Source organism: Mercenaria mercenaria, chromosome 3 (assembly GCF_021730395.1).
Source record: "Mercenaria mercenaria strain notata chromosome 3, MADL_Memer_1, whole genome shotgun sequence".
Classification (NCBI taxonomy): domain Eukaryota; kingdom Metazoa; phylum Mollusca; class Bivalvia; order Venerida; family Veneridae; genus Mercenaria; species Mercenaria mercenaria.
Window position 1 is genome coordinate 52,254,814 of NC_069363.1, and position 19,851 is coordinate 52,274,664.

Here is a 19,851-nt window from a genome sequence, read left to right on the forward strand (position 1 = left end):
GAAAAAGGAAATAAAATGAAAACTTGAGATTTAAAGCATCTTCTCTGATTTTTAAATCCTCTTTATTCCAACTGGAATGCAATGTGTCATTGTGTAAACAGATTTAAGTGATTCGAGGTATACAAGTATTCGTATATAAGGACCAAAAATAATAACAATACTGACATTTAACAAAATAAATTTTGTATTACAAGTATATGGTTTAATTTTGTCCAAGGAAGAAAACTCCATAGACATAAACATTGCGCATACCAGATAATAACACACAAAAAATGATTATATGATGTCTTAAGATTTAAACTATATAAGGAAAGTACATTTGATGTATTTTCAATGACATACTTATTTAACGTTAAGCGTTCGGAAATAAAACATAAACGAACTGTGAATTTTAAGGATTTGATAATTAAACAATAAAGTGAAAAGAATAATTAAAGCAACTTCTTCATTTGGCTAATTTCAGATACATATATTTCGTTGTATTCTTTGACGTTCACATACTCTGTTACAGTATACGTAACAATGGAGCCGAATTTAGGTAACGTTTTTGTGGTTTTGGGTTGTTGGTTCGGATGTTTGTTTGTGTTTTCTGGCTTCCTACCATTACTTTTTATCACAATTATCCTTTCATATGGTTTTCATATAGGAATGGTAAGATTTTTGTAATTAAACATCTGTATCTACTGTGAAAAGTTTGCACGATTTAGTTACAGTTTAGACCATTACTATACAGTTTTTATAGTGGCCGAACTGCTTCAAGCCTTCGCAAAAACAATTCGTTGATTTCTCTTATTCTGCCTCCAAGCATTAACTGAAACCATTCCGGCACGAACATGTTTACAAATTTCAAATTTGTCTCCATATATCTTCCATCTTTAAAGAATTCGTATTCTAAGTCATACAAGAATGTACTCTTTAACATCATACTAAAAGTAATGTGTTCAGCTCTTTGTGTCATACATTTAAACAATCTTTCTTCTACCTCATTTCTCCAATCTCTATAGATAGTTCTCTCTATCGATGTCAACTTGCAATACATTAATTCACGCAGTTTTGGAACCCTTACAACTATAGACCCTTCCTCTTTCAAACAATCGGATAAAAAACGTATGACCTTTGTTTTATAATGACCGAATACTATATTCAGGAGGTTTCTGTCTGGTATCATATAATTTGGAAAATGATTATTTTCTAGACAGTATTTAAGGTAAAACAATGATTTTTGTACTAGCTTCAACAACAACTCTGGAGAAAACGAGCTTTCCTGATTTGTTTCTACAACCCAGAAAACAACATTTTTTACTATGTATGAAGTAATATCCTTACAAACAGGTTTCAATATTTTCTTTCCTATGAGTTTTAACAATACATATAATTTAACTTGAACATCGTTTAGAGTTGATATCAATTTCTTTTCTGCAGTAGTGTAGCATATCCGCCATTCCAAAATTTGACTGTCACTTAATTTATCCCCAACAGGTACAATATAACCTTCTTTCTGAGAAATTTCCTGAACTAGATTAATTGATGGCCAAGTATTCAGTCTGGTTCTGTCTTTCCATTTACGTAAATGATCTCCACCGAAAACGTATATAGAAGGAACTATATCATGTTCACCTAACGCTTCAATTGTCCTTGTTGTTGCTGGGCCATTGTTCGTCATCTCTGTTTTGTTTAAGCCATCATACCGGTTAGTGGATATTTTTTCTACCATCTTGTAAGCAGTTTTACAAAAGACAGCACTAGATATGTATGGACACCCTGTCTGAGATATGTACATATATGATGACTTAAACCAAGCATAGCTGTCTTTTTCTTTATCCAAGCTCACAGGAACTATTTTTGTGTATCCAGGAGGAGAAGTTGCATAATCCAGCTCCAGAATATTGAAGTGTCTTTGAGCGCTTGCTTTGTCTACACATATGGTGTCACCAATTATTACCATTGTATCTGTATCGCTGTCCGATAATCCAACACCTTCACCTAAGCTACCCACAAAGACAACTGAATGTGGTATTCCTTCCCTAGAATTACATAAAGTTGCTATATTTGACATATAATCATAGACTTTTGAACGAAAAGACACGGACTCTAGGTGATACCCGAACGTGTCAAGTGTTGTATATACCAATCGAGAAATGTCTTCATCCGCTTTCCCAGACATTTTCTGTGAATTGTGCTATCTCTGTTTAGATTACTTTCCTGGAAAATAAGATTGTAGATATTTTACTTGAAAAGGAAATGCTTTAATATATAAATATATATTATTTTTTTCATTTTTATTCACTTCCTTTTATATTCATGTAGTGTTTTTATTGAACTTCGAGCTAGATCTATGAAAACGAAATAGCTATTGTGTTTCATCTTATTCCAGCATTTGATTTATGACATTTCAAATGTGAGTTTGCTATGACTAAAGATTTTAATAAGAAATAACAATATAAACAAAGGAAAACTCACCCTTGACTGATTCAGCAAAAGTATTTCGTCAGTTTACAGCATTGCTTTCATATAATTATATACATATGTTTAAGGACATTATTCGCAGAAAAGCCCTAAGGTTTCTCCTCTATCTACTATGATTCTTTTTGTTTTGATTATCTTAACAACTGAAGTGTTGGTTTTACTTAACTTAAATTAATGAGATGTTGATGGGAGTTTAAAGGACGTTTCATCTGGTGATGAAGTAGGACTACGTATGCAGTTTACCAATCGAATTTATATGTCTTGGTTTCTCCAAGAATGATGGTTTGTTTAAGTAGCGGTGAAGTACTGTTTTATAGATATTCTAATTTAGCTTTTGGGCGATTCTATATACATGTATTCTGTACTGATTGGTTTGTTTTAGTTGTAGCGGAATCATAGAAAGTTGATTCATAAGTGAATCTACAAAATAAAAGATTTCGTGTATCAGTTAAGATATAAATACGAGCTGGTTGTTTCCTATATTGTCTTTCATACAGATTGTCTTTGTCATTGAAAAAAACATGCAAGTTACATATTTGCACCTAGGCGGCATTTTATAACCTTTTCTTCCTAAGTTTGGCGGGTAAGGAAATTAGGCTTGGTAGGAAATCTTTCAGCAATGGCTTCTAATAAGTATTGTAAAATGCTTGAAACCTCGCACTAGACTTTGAAATTCTCATTTAAACAACGCGATTTATTGTTAGTCTCAAGAAAAGTACAAAGTGTGTTAAAATAGTACTAAAGAATGCACCTGAAACTAATGTCATTACATAAATTTGGATTTGTGTTGGATTAATTGTGGGCTGTCTGTCAAATATTTCCAGATGGCTTATTACGGAATCACGTCATGTAGAACAATTTCCATCAATAAAACTAAATATAACTTGATCCGGGTTACATTATCTTCACAGGTAGAACAGTTTGGATTCGAAGACGCCTGTAGACATATTATATCACATCTTCATATACTATACATCATATTTCAAGTGTGCATTATGACTCATTGTTTGAGTAAGGTATGAGAAATATCGGTGTGCGGAGAATTTTTCATACCAAAAAACTCGACTTAATTCTTATTATTTATTTTCGAATTGTCCGCATTTTGATGAATAGATATAATAGGATGCAACATACAAAAATACCGATACACAAGTGCTCATATAGCTTAATGTCATCGACTTACGTATTGTCAGATGCAGTTAATAAACTAGTTCTATAATCTTTAAAGAAAGATTAGATAAAATGGTAAAAGTAGAAGAACATGAGACGTTTATATAAGATACAAACAAACCGTCACACCATAAGGATAATCATATCTGACCTAATCCCTATCAGCCTAGTCTTGATAACCTAGTGTTATAGCGCCCGCTTCGAGTGTGGGAGGTCGCTCCCCGGCCGTGACATGCCAACTACGTAAAAATGGTTCTAGTAACTTCCTCGCTTGGTGCTCAGTATTAACAGAGGTCGACCCGGGATAAGTATATTGTGACTAGGTGGGGTATCATGGCGTGACGTGTCAGTGAGGTTGCATTATAAAGTTGGACATTGTGCTCTCTGTTATAAATAGACACGTCGTTTAGACTTAAAAAATGTTGAAAAAGACGCTAAATTAAATCAAACACGCACACACTGTTCATTTTAATATTGCTTCAGAATTCGGCCTTGTAATTGGGTTTTGTTACGATATCTTAAGGTTATACTACGAACATGACCTTTAAGCTAATGCTTTAGTAAGAAAGTTGTGTATATCGCATTCAGTTAATATATAATAATGTATGTTAGCATAATTTCCAATTTAGCACCGTCAAATTAAATATTTTGATACAAAAAACAATTTGAGAAATTTAAAAATAACAAGAAATAGAGGAAACTTCACACATGCATTATTATATCAACACCTCTAAGGAATGGAGTCTCAATTCAAGACCCTTTTTTTAACATATTCCTGCTGATATTTTGATATATACCACTGGCATCAGAAAGAAAAAATAAACCGTACATGTTATACCCTACCACTAGGTATACTATAAAAACCATGCTTATGAACGGGAAAGTTTACTATCCCTTTTCAATCATGCATTTCTCACCTACAACGGACAGGTCGGTAAATGTTGTTAATTCAGTGTTGTTTGATCAGCGTTGACGTCATTTTCTTTTCAATTATCTGTCATGGGACCGTAATGCAATTACTCTTTGCCACGGAACGCGCATGTGTAAAAGGTGTGTTTACAGTAAAACACGCTGGCTCTCCTGTTAAAACACCGCCTGAAAATGGCAAAACCAGCAGTTTTATGAAAGATATTCCTTTCACGAAATAGTTTTTTTTTTGTAAATTTATATAATTATCATATTAAGCCTACGTCTATTGTATTCATTCTATTTGTTCTGTTTTTATTTCTCCTATTTTTATACAAATATTGCATTTTAATATCGTAATATTGTTAAATTTTGTGAGCTTTAAAAACCTGAAAATTTTGTTATGAATATTTGAAGGGAAAGGCCACCATTAAAGTTTTGTTAAACTTGTGGTCAGTTCCATTTGCTTTAAACAAATGGCATTCTGTTTTGTGTATTGGATGTACATATTGTGTCACGTTCACAAATCGCATAGCATTCTAAAACACTAAAGATTCAAACATATGTCTAATCGTTCAGAATTTTTCACATAACAGGAAAGACGTTTTTAAATAATGCTTAGGGAACTAAAGGAAGAAATTGAAAGAATAAGGAAAATCAAAGTTTAATGTTGCTCCACATTGATATTATATTTTACTTACAGTCTGTTTAAGAGGCAACAGCTTACATTATCCGACTGCATGAACAAGTGAAAGCGACCTAGTTTTGCCCCTTGTAGAAAACAATATTCTCATCTTCTAATTTGATCTGGAAATGGGCTCAATCGAGCATATGGGAAAATTAGACCCTTGAAGTTAAAGAGATATGCATAATATTTCTAACTACGTCAAAACTGTTGCTATGACAATACGCGTAGTCTATCATTTGGTAATTTAAACTGAGTTTCTTTTCAAAAAAACGTGGTTCATAGTCAGATATTGTTGAAACATGTACATAATTTCATTTTCGTTTCTTCTGGCCATTCGTCCGTCCGACATTTTCAAGATACTTTATTCGTTGATGGATATTTTGGAGAATTTATGTTATCTAAATTTTTCTAATTGTTTGTGTTTTCGTCCGTCTGTCCGCGTCGCAACAGATGGATAAAGTGATAAACTTGCCAAGTACGAAATAATTTACATTTTACCATGCTTTCGTCCGTCTGTCCGCGTCGCAACAGATGGATAAAGTGATAAACTTGCCAAGTACAAAATAACTTACATTTTACCATGCATATACTTATACTTAGAGTGTTCTAAAGAGAATATGAAAATTATTCCACTGTTTCCATTGTCTTTCCGTTTGTACGTTCATCTATTCTACCGTCATCAGTTATGTAACAACTTTAGAATGAACCCTGGATTATAGTAAGCGCGTTATTCGGGATAATATGGATCTACATGTAACTGAATGATATTGCAACGTTTAAAGATATACAATATATATAATATGCAGCCCATTTGGATAGCTTTTGGTACATCTAAAATCATAGGTACTATAGCAAAAAATGTCTTCTGGCAGTAGACTTTAAATGTTTGTCAAACATCTGCTGTTCAGTTGTATAACGTGAGCTAGATATTCACTGCATATCTCGTTTTGGCGAATATATGATATTTTATTTTCATAAAATATTGAATGACCCTCAATACATGTAATATGCATTTCGGTAAGGCATATTATAAATCTTAATAGTATGCATTACATTCGTATAAATACATAGTTATCATCTCATTTCCTAGGGATCTCTGAGAGCATGTTCGTCTCGTTTTCTCTTTAGTGAGAATAACTAGAACCTTCAATTTCCTAATAGGTCTAATGTATTCTGCGCTTATTATCATAGTTTTCTGCACTTTCATGCTGCTATGTTACTTCCATGCATCTTAGCTGGAGCAGTGTCTTTTACATTTTCTCATTATTTTTCTATATGCCATGTTAAATATTTACAATATGCCATAATTTACATTTGAAAATTTATAATAAAGTCACAGCCTTATCCCACATAATCTTGTTTGGTTATTTGTTCTATTACTTGGTAATTTAGTACGTCTTAAGAAGTGATGAACTCCCTTATCCAACTTCCACTGCAAAAACGTCGTTGAGATATCGAATATCAATAGAGCATATGCTGCTCTTTCTCCTTAACAAATACAGTCAAACCCGTGCTGTAGACAACCTCTCACTAAATGTCATAAAGCTTGCTTTCAAAAGTCACTAATATCTCTTTCCATTTAACCAAAAAAGTTACTTTACCTGTCTTGAAAGACCACCTGTTCATTGAGACCAGCATTTTCAGTTCCAAAGGGAGGTTTTTGTAGTCAGGTTTGACTGTATATATCCTAGCACCCACCAATAAACTGATAAAGGGGTCTCCGTAGCCGAGTGGCTAAGGTCGCTGACTTCAAATCACTTGCCACTCATTGATGTGGGTTCGAGCTTTACTTGGGGCGTTGAATTCTTCATGTGAGGAAGCCATCCAGCTGGCTTACGGAAGGCCGTTGGTTCTACCCAGGTGCCCGCTCGTGATGAAATAATGCAAGGAGGGGCACCTGGGGTCGTCCTCCGCCATCAGAGCTGTATGACCTATATACGGTGGCACAGAGGTGACATGCACTACTCTTTTTTTCAATTGCACTTCTCTTTTTTTTATGTCGTTACCACGAGATACTAACTCGAGGGAACGACTTAGTATGTCGTGGTAACGAGTTACTAAGTCGTGGGAACAACATAAAAAAAGAGAAGTGCAATTTCAAAAAAAAGGTATTGCATTGAGAAAAAAGGAGTAGCGCAAATAAAAGAAAAGTAGTGTAATAAAAAAAGAGTAGTGCGTGCTAGCTATGTCGAGGGAACGACTTACTAACTCGTGGTAACGAGTTAGCTATGTCGTGGGAACGACTTACTATCTCGTTCCCACGACAGAGTAAGTCGTTCCCACGACATAGCTATCTCGTTCCCACGAGTTAGTCAGCCAATCAAATTGTTTGTTTTATTTATTATACCTGTGATTATCATGGACGACCTAGTAGGGGTTTGAGTGGGTCGGACCCCAGTCGGGTGGTATGAACTGTTCCGTCGGGAATGCTCTGGCATACCGACAGCAGAGGTCCGAAAGGCCCCTGACAATATATGTGGACTCGTGTCCGGCTTTTTTGTCACCTTCAGTCAATCTGCGGTTAGAAAGGGTCTGACCACTCGTCGGCTGGTGTTAGTCATTCCGTCGGAATTACTCGTGATTGCCGACGGCGGAGGACAGAACGTGACCCAGACACTGTCTGTGGGTCAATTACTAGCTGGGTTTTGCTGAGTCAATCCCTTCGGACTCGACTGGTGAGCGTTGGAGAATGTCGGATCCCTCGTCGAATGGAGTCGTTCCCTCGGGGTTACTCCGATATAGCGACGGCGGATGCCCGAAAATGGACCTGGACAATATAATATAAGGTGACAACAATCAGCCGGAGATGGGCGTACGTATAGGTGACATTTCAGGTATTCCCGACGGAACGACTCATACCAACTGACTGGGGCCCAACCCACTCCAACTCACATTAGGTCTAGTGCGGGTGGATTAACACCAAAGGGGACACAAACCAGCCGTAGATTTGCCTACATGCAGTGTCAGAGGGTATATGGGGCCTCTACCGTCGGCATACCAAAGCAAGCCCTTACGGAACGGCTCATACCAACCGACTTGGGGTCCAACCCCCACTGTTACCGACGGAATGACAGATACCACCAGTTGGAAGGTTTGACCCACTCTAAACACCACCAGACCGAGTTCGGGCGGATTGACTCTGGATGAGACAAAGACCAACCAGAGATGGGCCCACATACAGTGTCAGGGTTGACTAACCCGTGGGAACGAGATAGGTATGTCGTGGTAACGACTTACTTTCTCACGGGAAAGAGATAGTAAGTCGTTCCCACGACATAGCTAACTCGTTCCCACGAGTTACTAAGTCGTTCCCTCGACATAGCTAGCATGCACTACTCTTTTTGTAATTGTACTATTCTTTTTTTTTTATTACACTACTCCTTTTTTTGCGCTACTTTATTTTTCAATGCAATACTTTTTTTTTTAATTGCACTTCTCTTTTTTATGTCGTTCCCACGACTTAGTAGCTCCTTACCACGACATACTAAGTCGTTCCCTCGAGTTAGTATCTCGTGGGAACGACATAAAAAAAAGAGGAGTGCAATTAAAAAAAGCGGAGTAGTGCATGTCACCTCTGTGCCAACGTACCTATAAATGTGTCGTGCGACTTTAAACCCAACAAATAAATAGATAAATATAATAAATTGAGAAAGAGGTACAAAGATGATAATGTTTTATTAACGTTTCAGTTTAGTATTTTCAATGATAAAATGTATACAAATATATTAGATTAACAGTTAAGCAACCTCTCAATACTTCTAAGAATATAATCGAATGCATATACAATAGCGACATGAAGTCCATTCAAATCAAAGTTTAATGTTCATGTCAAAAATGTTTCTGTCTTAGAGGAATATCTTTAAGCAGATGAGTTTTAATTGCAACAACAATTACTAAATGCCTCATAGAGTTCACATGCGAATCCTATAAAACAAAAAAAAGTAAATTTGCAAAACTCTTAAAGTGGATTTACCCCTTTAATTCGAGATAGATATCGATTCATAATTTCTCCTAGCTCTCCTGCACGAAGCAGATCTATATGTTCTGGTACTACCAGATTCATTATACCTCTCATCTTTCCAATATTCCCGTTCCATCTCAATTATAGATGAAGGAAATGAAATCATGTTATCATTTTGTTGGAGTAATGAAATCAGGTATAAGATTTCAACTTCATTTCTCCATTCACCATACGAACGTATTACTCTCTCTGGTTTATCAAACATACATGAAACACATCTGTATAATTCTGGAATCTTGAGAACTAACGACACTGTGTCCTCCAAACATTGTGAAAGAAATTCAGTTGTTCGTTGTTTTCCGTAGCCAACGACCTCCAAACCAAACATATTTCTTTCCGGTATCATATAGTTTGGAAAGTGATTGTTTAACAAGCAATACTTTATGAACAACAAAGACCTTTTCAATAAATTTACCAGTAATTCAGGAGCAAAATGACAAGCGGCTTGTGTTTCCATCATCCATAAGACAACGTTTTCCACAATGTAAGAAGTAATTTGCCTACATACAGGTTTCAATACTTTCTTTGCAATCATTTTTAGCAGGACGTATAATTTTATTTGAGTATCACTAAGTGATGATATGAGTTTCATTTCTGCAGTAGTGTAACATATTCGCCATTCAATGTTTTGGCAATCACTTTGCTTATACCCAACAGGTACAATATAACCTTCAGTCTGAGAAATTTCGTGAATTAAATCATCAGATGGCATGTTCGAATACCTTACCCTGTTGGCCCATTTACTTAAATAACTGCCTCCGTAAAAATACATAGACGGAACAAAATCCACGTTCAAAGTTCCCAATTCTTTCGTTGTAGCGGGACCATTAGTTGAAGTACGCTCGTATATACTGGTATTGTACCCAGATGAACTAAAAACGAGTAGACTAATATTCTCCGAACACACTCCTTGTTAGCAAAAATTTCTGAACATTGTGCTTGAAACATACGGAGAACCAGCCACGGAATTGTACATGCAGAAATTTTCCAAATCAATTCCTGCATCCAAATATTTCAGAACTACTTTTGTGTATCCGGGAGTAGTGTTCGAATAATCGGTCTCGAGTACGTTAAAGTGTCCGGTAAAATTTGCTCTGTCTACACAAATGGTGTTTTCAATGACAATCATAAAATCACAATCACTTTCTGTCATTTTAATACCTTCACCCTTGCTTCCAGCCATTATCATTCGTTAACTTTTTATCATTCCAGATTTGCGTTTTCTTTTCAGCAACTTTTGAGCGAAAAGTCACAAACTTACGCTGAACTCCAGCTACATCAAGTGTTGTATAAATCAAACGAGAAAACCCTCTTTCATAATTCCAAGGCATTTTGTATCCCTCCAAAACTTTTCTTAGTGAACGGTCCTGAAAATAAAGTAAATGGAGAATTCGATCATAAAACATACATTCTACACTTACTGAAAATTCATGTTAGTGCACTTTTAACATAATCAAAAATAATAACAAAAATAGATATGCTTTTATGCTTTTAGATGTGTCCAGTTCTCTCCTGTCATGATCTAAATTGTTTCTTCCTAAACATCCTTACAAAATATATCTATATGCTGAGCATGCGCAAAGGTTGTAAAATGTAACATTTTAAACATAAAGGAAACGAAACTCGTAATATGCTGAAATTCAACAATATTTATCATCCTCATATGCATGTAACAAAGTTTTTAAAGTTTCGTTCATTCAATCACTTTTATAATTTTTGCGGATTTGAGTACTTTTCTCTTCTTGAGACATTGTGAAAGTGGTTTATCTAGGTGATTTTGAAATATTCAAACGCAACACTCGTTACTTTTCGAAACAATACTTAATGTTCAAGATACATGTCGGACAATACTTTGTGTGAATGACAATTCCAACTTTCGCAGAATCGAATTATAAATCACGGACCTTTGATAGTTTGTTATGAAATTTAGAATGTTGAATCAATTACAGTCATTATTCTAATGCTGTTTGTATCCCCGCTCGAAAATGATTGAGAAATGAAGCCACATATACCAAATTATTCATTGGTCCTAGGCAAAAACAATATACATGTATGTCTTCTGGATCCGGAAATGATGTCATCAATATGGCAACCGATAATAAAATTAATACTGTATTTAATAACTGTATTTAATCCATTTTACCAGTAAAATTTATATCCTACCAACCACGGCAGGCAAATAAAACACAGAAATGCTGTCAATTCAATCACCATTACAGAATTACGCTTTTAAAAGCCGGAGATAGTGTGTATGAGGGGTATTGAACATATTAACTTTACCTCGGAACAGACTCGAAATCGAGTCTGCTAGTATTTTGCTGTGATACGTTCTATGCTTCTAACGGGTATGTTTAAAGATTTTATTAACGAATCATTTATGCATGTACTTCATGCCGTTGCAGAAGGCAGAGCAAAAAGGCAGTGCAAAAACAGAAGAAACACCAGTGTGGATCCGACGAAGAAGGGCAGCAGACAAATATCGAACCAACTCAGTTCAAATGGGCTTTAAGTACTTCCTATGGCGCCTTTCGCCTATTTGGTTAGATACAATCAAAGAGGAAAGTGTAACGTGCTGAACAACAAATATGCACTATATCTCTAACATAAACCGTGTTTAAACCCCTTGTAATGAAACGTTTTGTTATTTTACCAAATGCAACTGGAAAATTGCCATGACCAAGAGTGTTACAAATGCTCAATAAGGGACATATTTTGATAAACCTTGTCACAGAATATTGATATTAAATTACAAAAGAAAATCTGAATTACGACAGTAATATTTAATAGAACATTTCTACAGTGGATGACAACGGCATTCCTTCTGTAGGACTTTATTTAGTAAGGTTATTGAAACATAAAAAGGTGAGGGTAGATTTCCCGAAAGCACAGAACACCCAAACAAATCTATAGAGTCATACATCGCAAAGTAGGCCCGCAACGAAAAAAAAACTCTAACGGTAAAGTAATAGCAGACGGGTTGCTTCAAATATCCAACAAGTACATTTTAATTATATGAAGTCTTCAATACCACTACCCTGATTTATGGCAAAAATATGTATTATAAGTAATACAATTACATAAATGAGTAGTTGTATAAGAGTTTAAATTAGCTAGGAAACGAGCTTAATGTGATTGTATATGTAATTTAGGAATCCGGTACATGTTTGGAAGTGTTATCTTGCTGATCATCTAGTATGCAAACATTGAAAGTACAACAAAAATAAAATCTGAAAGGCAGACCCCTCGAAACAAGACAAACAGACTCGGTTTGATTGAGTCTGTTCATGAGCAGTAATGGAAAATGCAACACTGCCCAAGCCCCTTAGCACCGGCTTAAGCAGTGTTCAATTTTCAAATCAAAATAAGTTGAAATCAATTATCCGGAAGGACCAGAAAATATAATAACACAAGAGATGAAGTAGGGGCGACTTTTTTTACGGCCGCCACCCGCTGTTGTGAAGTAAATAAATCTGAAAAGTAGATCCCTCGGAAGCACCGAGAAACTCTGATAATGTGACTGGGACCAATTCCTGTTCAGTGGAAAGGCACAGTGTGTAGTATTATAAATGTCCTTACGTGAAACAAAAAAAAAGCACTGTAGACGTCAAATGATGATGGTAAAATATGCCTAATAGTCTGCTGGCACTAAAGCATACCTAGAGAGCAATTTTTATGTTTCCTATCTAAAATGTCTTCAAGTAATCTCAAGTTTAAATGGAATATGTATTCATTAGACTTATATATTTTAATAGGAGAATCAACGCATTAACTTGAACTTACGCAGACATACAGACGAAAAGGTATATAATTATGCTATTTGACGACAGAAGTGCTAGATATTAACCCTTAGCATGCTAGATAAATTGTCGTCTGCTGGAAATGTCATCTGCTAAAATAGTAAAGTTCATTCAATTTGCTCCAAAATTGGAAGAAATATTGTCAGAGTAGCAAACAGCTTGGAACCTGATCAGACGCCGATTTAATCGGCGTCTGATCTGGTTCCAAGCTGTTTGCAAAGGCTGTTAAATTCGCCTGCAGCAGGCTAAGAGTTAAATCAAACTTGTAGCGCCATATAACAGAAATTCGTTGACTAAGTACCTTTATTTAGTCTTTTTCTTACCTCTTTGAATATTTGTGAACTTTTCATTTTGAGCATAAGATATTTTATTGTTTTTCATAAAAGCGCTTTGATCTGTTAGAATGAACATTTCCGCCATTATGTATATCAATATGACAATTAAAACTATTCAGCAGTCATGAATTTTCTGCTGTTCTTATTTCTCTCATAATTTATGACGTCATAACTTTTTTTCCAATCGTGTGCACTGAAAAAGATTCATGGGAAATTTCGATAACTTACTTCAATCTACATTTGGTATAGGTTTCTATATTTCTCAGTATTTTTCTCAAAACGATCAATATCCCTACAAACCGCAATGCACTACATCTAAAATTGGTGTTTTACCAAAATCAATCAGTATGGTTTGATATATATATATTATTGTGGGTCAATTTATTGGAACATTAACTTAGTGATATGTACGTATTTTCAATTTTAAGTCGTTTTTCTTTTTCTAATTTTTACTTTTTTAGCTAATCTCAAAAGGGAGAAATCGCGGGGTCGTGAGTTCGCTCCTGTTCTCCCAGACGATATGCTGTTGGAATTAAGCTGTATATATATATATGTCTTTTGGTCTGTTTCGTTTGACCTTTATTAATGTTTCTCTTGGCGCTCTGCTTTCTTGAAAGTCATACAGTACATGTGCATATGGTTCTTGGGGGCGTTTCTGTTAGATATTTTTACACCTGAATTTTTATGTTTACATACCTGTTAAAAACACTGTACCTCGTATTACAATTACATGTTTAAGGGATTCACCTGACAGGGATAATGTTTATTTACACTGTCTTGTAACTGTGGAACATGGAGGGGTTTAGAAGTCCGGGTTTGTGTACGATTAAGCAGTAAATTCCCCAGTGTTGTTTTTGCCTCTGATCATTATAAAGCGGCACACAAATATGTTCCTTTTTGTATCTGGTTTATCGTCTATGTATTTTTTTGTAAAAAATATATCACATACACATCCGTAGATACACTGCTGACGGGATATCCAAGGTTGAACGCAATATTTTCTTAAGCCATTCTTTGTTTGATAGGATTTACGACAGTTTTGCGTTCAACCTTCGGTATGTTTTGGGAATATGGCGTTCTGGTAACGTGGATATCTCTTTTTAGCTAGTGCTTTAGCAACTGGCTATAGCTCTAATCAGCTACCTAGTTTCAATCTCGCGTCGTTTGAGCTTTCCTTTTATTTATATGTGACCGCATCACACAAATATTCTGGACGTGTAAAAAGTAGTCCCATATTTATTTTTTATAATCTTGGTATTGTGTAAGTGTGAGAGCAACTGAGGACTACTGTTTTAAACAACAGACACAAGCAGCAACGGATTCTAGAATAATTATGAACTTTATATTTACTTTCGAAATATTCTGAATTACTCCGCTCTAGGGTTAGGGTTAGGGTTAGGTTTAGGTTTAGAGTTTAGGGTTAGGGTCCCCGCCCCGGGGCAAACTTAGTTTTACATAGAGTTGTATAACAAAAACCTTTTGAAATCTTCTTGTCTTGAACCACAATGCTCAGAACTTAGATATTTGGCATGTATTGTCTAGTGGACCTCTGCTAACATCGTTCAAGTCATGATCGGTCTATGCACAATGAAATGCTGATTCTTCAGGTGTATCGATTGAAATATAACTCAATGAGCACTGGTTCTCAGTCATTTCAGGGCTTTGATTTGAACTTGTTTTTACAGTCTATTGTGCCTGCACAGCGATTTTCGTCATCATCCAGCATAATGTACTTCAACCATTGTTGAATTAAAAGAATTGTATGACAAACAAATATAGCTGCATAATTCAGTCGGCTTTTCCAGGGATTTTACTGCAAAGTTTTAGGATACATGTACAGATGTAAGTGCAACGTTAGTAATCGTCTTTCTTTGAACATACATGTACTTAATATAGATCTAGTGTTGAAAGTAAAATGTATTTTCAAACCAGCCTGGGAAGAACTCAATTTCCACTTTAACTGGAAACTAAAGCGAAGAAAAGAAACTTAGATAGACAAAAGAATAGAAACTGTCGGGATATTTCACTTATTTTTTTTATATAATTTTCCTGCATTGTAGCATGCAAAATTACACCACTTGGCAGCTGTGGTAAAGTTTTAAGCCACATGGACATTTCCTTGAAAATTAAATTGTAACATTAAAGAGAAACTTGTGGTTTTTTCAATAAATACATTCATGATTTATCCATTCTATTTTACTAAATTAATGAAGGAAACAAAAAGTGGGAGTTTAATCTAATTAGATCTTGCTTTCGTTGCCACTATATGACTATATGCGAACTCGCTGAAACTAAATCAAGAATTTGATCATCAAGCTCTAATTATCTTACTTTGGCCATGGTTAAAATAAGATTTTTTTAAAGTGGAATGTTACATTTTTAGCAGATTTAAGGTGTTATCCTAACCTGGCATACTCGAGCCATTTTATCAAAAGCATAAACATTGCGCAATCACACTGTCAAAGTAAGAAACCATATATCTATGCTAAGCATGTCAGTAAAATTTGAAAATATGTCCTTTCTACAATAATTTAAAGAAATTAAATTTTACGTCCACAAGTTAACATGCATATCCCATAAAAGGTTGCGACAAAAAATTGGGATACACCACACTTGTGACTTTGTCCCAACGATGTCGTGATATTTACAAACATGACTATAAATAGATTTAAATGTATCATTTTGTCTAACTTGTCAATCTAAATATTTCAGGTTTTACTATCAATTACAAATTAGCTCAGAGGTAATGCATACAATCAATTTTATGGTTAAGAGGTCTTATGCCGTGTGGGTTCGAAAACCAGGGAGGGCATTTAATTTTCTTTTCATTGTTGCATAAAAAATTTAGATTCCCTCGCCGTCTCTGTGACACGACAGAGAAATATTTGCAGCCGGTATGGCAGATAAGAAAGATTTAGTACCATATCAAAGATGCATGTACTAAAGCGAATAATGAACACAATATCATGTGATGCAACTATAAACAATCAAACAAAAGAAACGCAGAATACGGGAACAGAAATGAAAATGAATAGGAAAATGAAAACAAAAATTATCTGAAAAAAAATCCTGATGAAGATTTAAACTCGTTCAAAACGATTTCTGAATTCCTGTTGCTATCTTCACTTTCTTTGACTGAACTATTTTGCCGTAGTCTTAATAGACAGTTAAATTGAAACAAATATTGATATTTACTTGTCAGGTAAAGTACAAGAAATATGAATTGTTGTTTAGCTAAATTATACTTGGTTTGGAGTATTTGTCTGCAATAGCCTACTTATTTCAGTCATGCAAATAAACTATTTCTATTTAAGCACGCTACAACAAACTTATATTTCTTATTTCTATGCTTCTTTTTCTGTAAATTTCAGAATTGTTGTGCTTTGATCTATGCAACAGTCATATACAGTTCTTATATAGATGAAACAGTCAACAATGAAGATGCGTGATGGGCAAAAACAAGCATTTGAAATAACAGACTTAGCTAAGAAAATACGTTTTTTCATGAAATTATGGCCGGATGTCAATGAATCATCTGTAGCTTCTTCTTATAAAGATGTATAAACATATCCCAGCACCCACAAATCAGTTAAAACCTACACAGCCATTTCACTGTAACTGGTTGATATGGGCAAAATAGAATAACACGTAATGAATTATACTGTTTATGTTGTAACACTATAGATATTGAAGACAAATATCATTTCATTTTAACATGCCCATGTTATATAGATATTAGAAGAAAATACATTAAGAAGTACTATTATAATAGACCATGTACTTTTTTTATTGAACTTATTACTACAAATAAAAAGAGTATATTATTAAATCTTGTAAAGTTTATTAAAAATATGTTAAATGTGAATGCTAACAATTAATATTTGCGTCTTCTATTAGCAATTTTAACGACATTTTTAAGCCTACTTGTTGATAGAATTATTATAAATATATTATGAATGTTATATAATAACTGTCCATCTTTCATCATTAAACATTACTATTTGTTGAATAATTATTATGATATTTTAAAAAGATCATGTTAACATGACACTGTATTATAATAATATGTTGTTTATTATGCATGACGATGTACCGTGACAAGTGTTTAATAAAATTCTGTTCTGTTCTGTTCTGTTACAATGTTTATTTTGATGTATTTTCATCAATGTATTAATTATGTGTACATACAGAATAAATCTATTCGCCGGACAGCTTACCAGTAGAGAAAGTTTTGAGCAGCTCGGTTAAAATGGCTTTCATCTATTTTGTTTGAATTTCTGTATGGCACTTTTCGCACAATTGTATTGACGCCGTCAAAATATTTGAAGTGTACGATTTGACGAAATAATGAGCATTATATTTTGTTTCCAATACCTTCAACATGAATTCATTGATTAATTAAATGTCGTCATTCACCTTCAGGAATGTTTTTGACACAGGTCTTGGTCAAACGATCACATTCTAGCCAGTCAGACGTTCTACTTCGAATGTGTATCAACCTACCATTTAATGGTATCCCTTCGGATACGAGCTTCACTTTATCTTCAAGGTTGTCAGCGTATATACGTCACATACTGCGCATCCTCTGTATCCCTTTGATGTGACCAGCATCAATTCGTTCTCAGGTACAACTTGATACAACCACAGATGGAAGAAACGTGCATAGGATAGTGTATCAGTCTTTGAAGCCATATACACTTAAATATAATTATTATTACAATAATAATGTTTTCTGAGAAAAAAGGTACATTTCTTCCAGGTCCGCATTTTTTTCTGAGTAGTTGCTGAAGTCACCTTTTGACTTGCTTAAATAATTAACAAAATTTGTAAATTTATAATTCTTCAACCAATAGAAACAACGGGACTGGACCGAAATTCAACAGTATAGTCCTGTAGCAGTAGATACTGTATCTAATGACGTTTACCGGAGAAGCACAAAATATTACTGTACAAAAAATTAAACACGGAATATTATGACGACTGGTTTTTTAATACACGAATCTTGGAACTCCAAATTTTTGTAACTATTTATAAATAGTGTAGTTGGCGGTGAGCTCTGCTATCTCCGTTAACTGTAATGTATTTGCGCCGGATTGATTTCCACCGCTTGATTGAATTAATAGTAATGAATGCAAGACTTAGTGTCATGACTTTGAATCAAAACGTGATTTTATTAAAACTTTGCATGGCTAAAGAAGACATTGCGAAAACGCATGCTCAGTATGAAAAAAACAACCTTTATTATACTTCTTTACTCATACTACACTCCAACAGTTTCAATACATTAATCCCCACAGAAGCCGAATATCCTTTGAAAATATTTGAGCCGTGCCATAGGAAAACCAACATAGTGGCTTTGCGACCAGCATGGATCCAGACCAGCGCGTATCCGCGCATTGTCATGGATCATCTGTTCGCGTAAAGCCTATTGGGAAATTGACAGAACTGTTAGCGAATGCATGGATCTGCCAGACTGCGCGCATGCCAGTGGTTGGTATTCCCTCTGGGCGCAAAGCCACATATGTTTTCATGCAAAGTCATTTCGTTAAAAATATTTTCTTATAAATGACTGACCGTCTTTTAGGCAAGATAATTTTAAAAAGCAAAACAGTTCAATAGCAAACCTGTAACTTGAACCTAGTATTGTTAGTTTGCATTTAGCTTTTTCTGACCACTTGTAACGCTATTTTTAACTGATACGGTGTACTTGATTTTTAGGGAGAAGACTTTGATGCAAAATTGTACGAGAGAAAACCACCGCTTTGCACGACGTTGCTCGCTTGTTGTGCGTAAAGGGTTGTCAACTAGGCTGCGAAGTAAGATTTTTCTGAAAGAATATTCACTTGTCGTCGAAAAGACAGCCAATCATTGATAAGGATTTAGATAAAAAAAGAAGATAATTTGGGCCTGGAAGCAATGTACATGTCAAAATGTTGATTTTCACCTTGCTAATGGTTCATTGTCACAGGGGCAATAATTTTAAAAATGACTTTTTGGCATATTTTTTCTCAGAAAACATTATTATTGTACTATATTTAAGTGTTTATGTATGGACCCATGATGTATCCTAGATAAGTTATTTCCACATATGGATACGACTCGACGTGTGACAGCAACTCGAGGGTGTCTCGGACCAAACAGACTTATCCCATCCATGTATACCAGCGGTACAGGCGTACTAGCCGTGCTTACATTGTCGATGCTGACACTGTCCTCACGTTGTTCACGAATTCTAGCAAAACAGGACAATAACCTGGATCAGCTATTCAATATATCCTAATATTTAATCCTTTGTGAACACAATTCACAATATATCATGACACTGTTTCCATACAGATTTTATTGTCTTTTTACAAAACGAGAAACAACACCGCCATTGAGATATCGCTTTCACCATTCTATCCCCATTCATGACAGGTATTAGCGCAAATGTACGGATCTCAGGGCCGAGAGTTCGATCCCGAGCGA

General features: G+C 35.0%; 1 protein-coding gene across 1 annotated transcript; it reads right to left on the minus strand.

The window, feature by feature from the left end:
- Positions 1 to 176: 176 nt before the first annotated feature.
- LOC123523488 (uncharacterized) lies at positions 177 to 2,585 on the minus strand. The gene is made up of 2 exons (XM_045301157.2): positions 2,461 to 2,585; positions 177 to 2,202 (listed from the first exon to the last, which is right to left on the minus strand). The coding sequence occupies exon 2, from the start codon at positions 2,162 to 2,164 to the stop codon at positions 737 to 739; it is 1,428 nt and encodes a 475-aa protein (XP_045157092.2). The 5' UTR covers positions 2,165 to 2,202; positions 2,461 to 2,585; the 3' UTR covers positions 177 to 736.
- Positions 2,586 to 19,851: the final 17,266 nt, after the last annotated feature.

Coding starts and splice junctions, on each gene's coding strand:
- LOC123523488 (XM_045301157.2), bottom strand. CDS start 2,164: ATGTCTGGGAAAGCGGATGAAGACATTTCTCGATTGGTATATACAACA.